The sequence below is a fragment of the Aplysia californica genome, unplaced genomic scaffold, assembly GCF_000002075.1.
Source record: "Aplysia californica isolate F4 #8 unplaced genomic scaffold, AplCal3.0 scaffold00053, whole genome shotgun sequence".
Taxonomy (NCBI): domain Eukaryota; kingdom Metazoa; phylum Mollusca; class Gastropoda; order Aplysiida; family Aplysiidae; genus Aplysia; species Aplysia californica.
The window spans coordinates 1,282,065-1,290,855 of NW_004797323.1; the positions used below are offsets into that span (position 1 = coordinate 1,282,065).

Genomic DNA, 8,791 nt, shown 5'->3' on the forward strand with positions numbered 1-8,791 from the left:
TCTGTAAGTACTTGGTCTATCCGTGCCTCTTTTGCCCTCTATTTTTTGTCTTCTATTTTAAAGTGTTGACGCATGAAACTGCAATCATGCCTTTAAATTGGCCACGTCTCACATGATGTACATACCCTGCATATATTTGTCCAGACGTTAGAGTGTGAGACTCTGATGCCCTTGACCTTGGCCTCAACGAAGACATGTGTGGTGATGACTGGCGATCACAACCAGATCGGGCCCATCGTGTATTCTCAGGAGGCTCGCAAGCAGAAGTTTGATGTCTCCATCCTGGTCCGACTCTACAATTACTACGAGCAGATCACCAACTGTGGCATCTCACAGGTTACAGAGAGGTCGAAGGTCAGTGACAGTGCTGGATTTTTTGTTTGTACATGCATAGCTGTTAATCAGTATGAAAGAAAATTCATTGATATTTTTGAGGGTCTGACTACAGACATCCATTTTGTGCTGAGAAATACGTATCCAGTTTTCTGGTTTTGCTCCTCATGGACTTGCTGATGCTGAAGTAAAACGTGGCTATTATTTTGCTGGTTTGCCTTGAGCTGCCATTCAGCATCTAACCAGTTCTTATGCAGTGGCGAGCCCAATTAAACTTTTACCAAACTAAACACAGCCACCCAGTTTTTAAAAATTTACTTACACTTACGTTGTGTCAGTTTGCATCTATTAATCTCAAATTCTATAGCCTAGTTATGAGTTCCATTTTGGCTTAAAGGAACCCACTAGTTGACCTTAGGACGAAAAAGCACATTTTTCTTATTTGTTTTAAGGGAAGACCAGCATGCTTTTTTCAAAATCCGTTATTCACAGACTTAGCAATCATTTAAGAGCATTTTATATGACTTTGGGGATCTTGTACGTTATTCAGGTAGTCAGATCTACTTTACTTCTGCGCTCCACGCAAATTTTTACACTTTTGGGTGTCACGACCCCCTCTAAAGCGTTATTTTAGTGCAGGCGTCATTTTCTTATCTATAAAGCTACAGAGTTAATATTTTCACAGAGTACACTCAGTATAGGTAGTTGCAACCTGTTAGAGGATTTTTTGATATCGTTTAAAATAAGCAAGATATTCCGGATTGTAACACATGACTGGCTAAAACACCGAAATTGTCCTTAAAATCACTCCCTCTGAGGCATATAGAATGTAGTAATATGAAAAATATTCCATAAATCAAAAAAAGCCTACAAACTCACTACATGGACAAAAACCTGGTGTGTAACCGTAAACAAAGAAAAGTCTTCTGCTACACTCTTCACTCTCAGCCAGGCTGAGCCAAAACACCTCACATTAGACAAAACCCCCCTAAAGTTTGAGAATCAACAGAAGTATCTTGAAATAATCTTTGACAAGCGTCTCACATGGAAACAACACATTTAGAATGCAGAAAATAAAGCCAGGAAGAAACTTAACATCATGAGAAAACTAGCAGGGACTCAGTGGGGAGCAAATGAGAAAACACTTAGACAGGTCTATCTGGGCGCAATCAGGCCCATTTCGAGTACGGATCCAGTGCATGGATGACTACAGCACAGACTCGCAAATACACTCTGGAAAAAGTGCAAAACCAGGCTCTCCGAATAATCACTGGAGCAATGAGGTCAATGCCTATAGAAAAGATGGAACAAACAACATCTATAGTGGCCCTGCAGAGGAGATGGGAATGCAAGGCCCTCATACAGTACACCAAGGCCACAGCTATGGAGGATCATATACTGCACACGAGAACAGCGAGATCAAACACTGCAAGACTCAAAAGATCCAACTTCATCAAAGAAAGCAGAAAATTCCAAAGATCCCTACAGGACAATCTACCAGCCACAGTTAACATGCTGAACCATACCCCAGAGGCACCATCAAGGGAAAAGAAAAACACAAACATAACTATACACACGTCCATTCCTATGTTCACCACAAAAGATGACCACAGTGACCTGAGCAAGAAGTCCCTCACCCTGTCCATGCTTGAAGAAAGATACCCACGATAAGCATGGATAAGGATCTATATAGACGGATCTGCCACTGATGCTGTGAAAAGAGGAGGAGCCGGAGTGTACGTGCAGTTCCCAAATGGACGACGACAAGCGGAGGCATTCCCAACAGGGCGACATTGTACAAACTACAGCGAAGAGACGGAGGCTCTAGTACATGCAGCAAACATCATCAAGAATGTGGTAGACCCCCAAAGCCAAGTAGTATTCCTAACAGATGCCATGTCAGTACTGCAGGCAATCAATTCCGGCAAACTACCAAGGCTACGAAAAGAAATTGAGGACATCCCATGTCTGAGGATCATGCTGCAGTGGATTCCATCACACTGTGGTGTCTTGGGAAATGAGCAGGCAGACAGGATGGCCAAACTAGGAGCACAAAAAGAGCAACCAGACAACAGCGTTAACTACACAGAAATAAAAACTATTATAAATACACTATTTAAAGCACCTCAGACACCAGATGGCTAACTTGAGCTGTCCCGCCAAGAACAAGTGATTATCTTCAGACTAAGGACACAACACACAAGACTGAGACAACATATGTACAAATGTTTTAAACTAGTACAATCACCAAAATGCCAGTGTGGAGAGGCGGACCAAACTGTTGAACGCATCCTTCAGCACTGCAAGACACACAGGGCCCTGAGACAGGAAACGTGGCCAACCCCGCTGACGCTACAAGAGAAGCTATACGGGCCGCCAGATGAACTGAGCAGGATGGCCCAATTTACGACAGATACCGGACTTCAAGTGTGATGCGATCGAGAAGAAGAAGAAAAAAAGCCTCTAACAGGTTGCAACTATGCCAATTGCCAACACTGAGGCCAAATTTCAAGGAAATCCTATAAACAGCCTCCGAAATCTCGCTGCACTAAAACCCCATACCCCTAAAAATATCGCGTTTTAGAGAAAACGCAAAAAAAACGCAACGCAAAAAAAAAAGTTTGCTTTGTTATTACTTTTTTACAACCGCAGGCAGATCAATGTAGTGTTCGTCTTTTTCAGGTTCTACCACTGCACTATACCGATCACCCAGTTTGGAATAGAACTATGTAAAATTAAATAAGAATACAGTTTGGAATGATGAGATAATACCATTTATTTCAAGAGAATAGCGCAAGGAAAGGGGAGCAAAGTTACCTCAAAGCTTGAAAGAGTGCAATCTTAATCGTATTTTATTCAGAATAATAAAGCGATAGGAGAAACACTTATAAACACTGAAGTGCATTTCTGAACAGGTGGGATTTTCAGGATAAAATTTGTGTAAGTTGTGAGGTGTATTTTTTTCTTCCTAAAATATAATTATTTCATCTTGAACTTCCGTTCAAAAGTAACCGGCTTTGACTTTTGACAGTGGCATCACTGAAACCAAACAAGAAGCCCCACTTCTGTTAGCTGAGGTAGATGACTGGTAACCTATCCGATAATGCCAACAGTTTTAACTTAAAATCCGATTCAGGTCCGATCACTTGTGCATAATTGGTATTGATTAGTAAAGCATTTTGCATTGCAAGCTGAAGACGGGAGTTCGATTCCGTATCATAAAGATGATTTCATCCAGTACCTCCGCATTTGCTGTAACTTTTGGGACGAAAGAGCGTCTAAAGTCTCGACAGCGGGAATAAAAGTAGGATGTCCAGCAGGAATGGGACTGTCAGACAAGCATGTTCTATCATATTTTTGGTAATAGCTAGCTTTTTGTAAATGGTCTGTTTGTATGTTGCATTTTGGACGTTTCCTTGTTGTTGACACGGTGAGGAACACATAATTATGTTGTGGAATAAAAACAGTACCTTTTGCTAGTCAACAATAGTGCTTTATAACGAGCTGCATTAAAAAAATATATAATTACTAGAATGGAGAGGATTACAGATTGTGAACAAAAAAAAGAGAAACAGTGAACCTCGCGTTGAATGCAGCGAATCTGTCGAGTCCAACGTCCAAGATTTTCGGCCCCCGAAGCATCTCAAACGCCTGTGCCAAGCTACCATGGCAAATCCTGGCTTATCTTGGGACCCTTTTGGCTTCTTGAATCAAAAGCTCTTTACATTTATAATCAGATACTTTCCGAAGTTTTGGCCCAAATTTACCGCCACCTAAGTTAAGAATTTAACAACTGGTGAACATATCTACCGTCAGCTATATTCGGTTCCCGAACTTGATCAGTAATATGTTATGGAAAAAGGTAAAATCGTCCAGTAACACATATCGAGATAACACCTAATCCCCCCCCCCCTCTCTTTCACTCTCTCTCTCTCTCTCTCTCTCTCTCTCTCTCTCTCTCTCTCTCTCTTTCACTCTCTCTTTCTCTGTTCCTCTCTCTATCTCGCTCTCTCTTTTGTGGGATGTTGGCGGGTGCTCTGGTTAGGTGTGCTCCTCCTTTCCCATCAAACGAGTATAATCCTTATCTCTCCTCTTTCTCTTTTGTGTTTGAATATATGCTCAATATACTCGAGAAGACACGCACGCACATACACACACACACAGAGGGAGACAGAGAGAAATAGAGAGAGAGAGAGAGAAAGAGAAAAAGAGAGAGAGAAAGAGAAAAAGAGAGAGAGAAAGAGAAAAAGAGAGAGAGAAAGAGAAAAAGAGAGAGAGAGAGAGAGAGAGAAATAGAGAGATGAGTTGGAAAAAGAGACTAAAGCGCTTCTCGTCTTGCTCACTAACACTATGAGTGCTCCATTGGTGTGATATAAAATTCAAGGAAACTGCATTGGGGCTGCTTAGTTCTTGTTATGAGGCTGTTCATGTCTCTTTAGACTTCGTTATTATTATTAGTTTTTCTCTGCAACAACTCGCGTCATCCAGCCCAGGAACCGAACCACATACATCTACACACACACACACACACACACACACTCACACACACACACACACACACACACACACACACACACACACACACACACGTATATGTATATATATAATATATTATAAGTTGCCATTGGTGTATTGGTGCCTGTAAAGGGGTCACTGATTGGGTACCCAAAATGAAGCAGGGTATCTGATAGGTGACACTTCATAAGCCATAGCGGAGAATGATCTACAAGTAGAACACGCATTTACAATGCGCCCCCCCCCCCCCCCCCCCCCTCCCACTCCAACCCGTCGACTGATCGTCAGTTGCTTAGATAAGATTAGTTTGGGTTCATTCATGTGGGAAAACTGCGCTAGGAATCAACATTTGAGTCAGCTGAGAGAGCAAACTGTTACGTTGGACCCGAGTCCCTCGCATGTTTGATTGATAAAGACGAGGTAAAGTGGCCCCCATTTACATCAGTCAAACTTTATAACAGGATTCCGGCCAATGCATGAAATCCATAAATCTGACGTTTTATAATCTATATTAAAAAGTACTTAAAGTTATTTATAACAAGCATTCGGACAGACATGTTCTGTTATAACAGTGGTCCAATTTCAATTATTGACAAAATCCCAACTAAAACAAATCGACAAGACGGCAAGTAAAAGCAAATGAAGCAAGGCAACAGATAACCAGATAACATTTACGGTGAACTGGACTTACGTGACCTACGGTTGGCTAAGTTGATTGTGACACGATTCATGATGTGTCATATCGTGTGCATGTACAGTGTGTGTGTTTGTGTGTGTGTGTGTGTGTGTGTGGGGGGGGGAGAAAGTTGGGTGCACTTTGGTGTTTATGACAATTCAGTCAGTGACTTCGCATGGCCTAAGTCTGGTAACACATCGTCATCTAATCTCCTCATGTGGTGGGGAGACTTGTTTTAGGGGGAAAAAAAGATTGAATAAAAAGTAGGCTCCGAACTTTAGATATACCGCAGATCTATGTCATGTGCATCTCAAATCATGTTTACCCAATCTCTATGAAACTAAGAAGCTAGAAAAAAAGGAAGAAAAAGATGGGGGGCTGAGGGTATCACTCGTAAAGAAAAGGGATGCACTAAATTGATAAATAGGTAGTTGATAATCTTTTTTTTAAAAAAAAGAATGATCCCATTCGTTAATCATTAGTTAAAGGGCACGAAAACTTCATTCCCGTCTGTAACAGGGTTCAGTCATAACAATGATATCACATCAGTCCCGGCGATCTTGTTTTTGCTGAAGCCTATTGTTTGCTGACATGAATTTTTAAAAATCTGTTGAACCTCTTTTACTCGGAGTCCGCTATCGGTGGATACGAGGTTCGCTGTAAAGGAATTCATAAGTTTACAACTCTATAGCTAATCATACACTTGTGCTAATTCCTGTCGTTCCTTTCGAAAGGCTTGCTTTGCTTATAAGCTTTGAAATTTTCATTGAGGTGGACTTTTTAATTCTATTATGATAATGAACGAAAGTAAAAATGACCAATGTTTTACTGTGGCCTCGCCAGGGCAATAATTTTCAGCTCTACGGCGGCAAGTATATAAGTTAGCAAAACGTTCATCACATTGTCCTTCATTGTTAGCCTGTAAGATAAGGTAAGCTATATTATATTGACCAAACATTTGACAAAACGTGCAGTGTGCCTTCATGAGATCTGTGACACAGAATACTCTTACATGCAACATCATCTCTACATATCACATCACCCTCTCTCTCTCTCTCTCTCTCTCTCTCTCTCTCTCTCTCTCTCTCTCTCTCTCTCTCTCTTTCTCTTTCTTCCCCCCATTAATTCTCTCCACACACCCACCCACCTATCCCCCACACACAAACAAATAAACAAACACACACGTGTTGAGTGAGGATATCAGCAAGACAAAAGCTATTTATCATCATTATCTTAAAATTACGACTTGTAATTCCAGGTATTTTATGTAGAAGGGGGATTTCCCACTCAGAGTGTGTACGAGCGGTACAACAACAGAGTGAACATCTTCAAGGCCAACTACCGGTCAGCTGTGCTCTACTCCAAGGCCGTTGACCCCATCTTCCAGGAGGGTGTGACGGCAACTGGCACTAACCTCACGGCCGTCATAGAGCGGTTTCGATTTGAGATCCAGCACACGATGAACACGGATGCTTCTATAACGAAAGGTATCTGAGCTGGTGCTCCACTGGAGTGGTTTGTCCCTTCTTTCCTATCAGACAATAATTATCGTCATTATCAATGGTTAACCATTCAACATACGAGTACATGGTAGCCTCTTTGGGTGAAAGCAAACTAATCAGTGACTTACAGAAGGAAACAAATAGATGAAAGAACGAAGGAAACAGTGGATGGAATAAATGAGGAGATAGTACTTGAAATTTAAAAAAAAAAGCAAATGAAAGAAAGAAGGAAAAACGTAAATTAAAAAAATAAATGGGACGTATATAGGTATACATTATTAAAATTTGATCCGAACTCACAGTAATATTATGCATTTTTCATAATTTGGTTCTTGTTTCGTTTTTTGGTTTATTTTGTTTGTTTATGTTCTACTACATTCAGGGCTATTTATTCGCTTCTTCGCGAGTCATTTCTTTTTGCAATAAAAAAGAAGCCAATGCTGCGTTTCCTCAGGACAATGGTGGTTCGACAACATGACGTTATACCTGGACACCCTGCTCATCATCCAGCAAGAGCTGGCGGGACTGATCAACGGTCAGCTGGAGGAGATTATCCAGGCAGAGGAGAAGAACTTGACCATCAGTGCCTGCTTCTTGGTCATCGTCATACTGATGTGTCCTTTGGTCATCTACACTGTGGAAGCACTGACCAGTGACATACAGAAATATGCCATAGCCCTTGTACATAAAACAAAGGTGAGCGTCTTCTTTTCGCGACCCCAGTGCTTTCTTGTCGTATCTCCAATTTTTAAACAGTGGAAATGTGACTTCTTCTGAAGTTCACTTTTTGTTATGATCTGTTTTCACTGTTATTAAAAATGGAGATACGACAAGAAAGCACTGAGGTCGCGTTTTGCTTATTTCTTGGGTTGTCGCTTAATGCTCTGACTGGACTAAAATATTCTGGGGGAAAAAAACATTAGAAAGTAAGGGAGGGAAAGTAAGAAAAGAAAACCGTGTTTTTTTGGTGTTTTTTTTAGGGGGGGGGGGCAGGGGTGGGGGCATTTATTCCGAACAAGCTAATTGTAACAGAAGCTAGGCCTATTACATTTACACATTCTATATGACACCAAATCAGGATACAGGACACGAAAGGTAAAAAAATACGGTAACAGAGAACTTTACAAACTTGGATTGATGATTGAACGAAAAAGAACAGGATTAGGTGTTTCTGCCGGGGTTGTTATGGTTCCAAGCCATGTTTCTTTGTTTCAAAATTCCACTAAAGAAACAACAATCAATTCTGTGAATACCATCTAAAATCACAGGAACTGTCGAAGGAGAAGAAGAAAATGGACGAGCTTCTGTATCAGATGGTCCCCAAACCTGTTGCAGAACGGTTGAAGATGACGAAAGAGGTGGACGCCGAATACTTCAAGTCAGTGACCATCATGTTCTCCGACATCTTCGGCTTTACTCGGATTTCACAGGTGGGTGAGGTCGGGATCAATGACAGAGTTTGAATATTTTGTACACCGTTTAGAATTGTTAAGAAATAACTTTTCGGTCAGTGTCACTTAAATTATCATTATTATTAAACATACAGATGATCAGGAGGAGTTGAATATTACTGTTGCCTATGATGGCTAATACAATGATGATGATGATGATGATGCTGATGTTGATGATCGCACCTTTTGGCCTTATGACGTAGATGTGCGCCCTATGGTTACTATAACTATTGTTGTCAGTGGCGGTTCGTGGTTTATAGAACTGACCGGCCGTCATTCACATCGACTCTTTCTCACTCCCCCCACCCCCTTCC

The 8,791-nt window shown here is 41.2% G+C and overlaps 1 protein-coding gene across 5 annotated transcripts in view; it reads left to right on the top strand.

Moving 5' to 3' along the window:
* The window catches only part of LOC101853767 (helicase with zinc finger domain 2), a 166,906-nt gene that overhangs the window by 94,506 nt on the left and 63,609 nt on the right, over nucleotides 1-8,791 (top strand). For all 5 annotated transcript variants that reach the window (XM_005092802.3, XM_013079486.2, XM_035968354.1 and 2 more), the window contains one exon: nucleotides 145-354. In XM_005092802.3, the coding sequence (XP_005092859.1) occupies nucleotides 145-354 (210 nt within the window). The remainder of the gene's footprint in view (nucleotides 1-144; nucleotides 355-8,791) is intronic.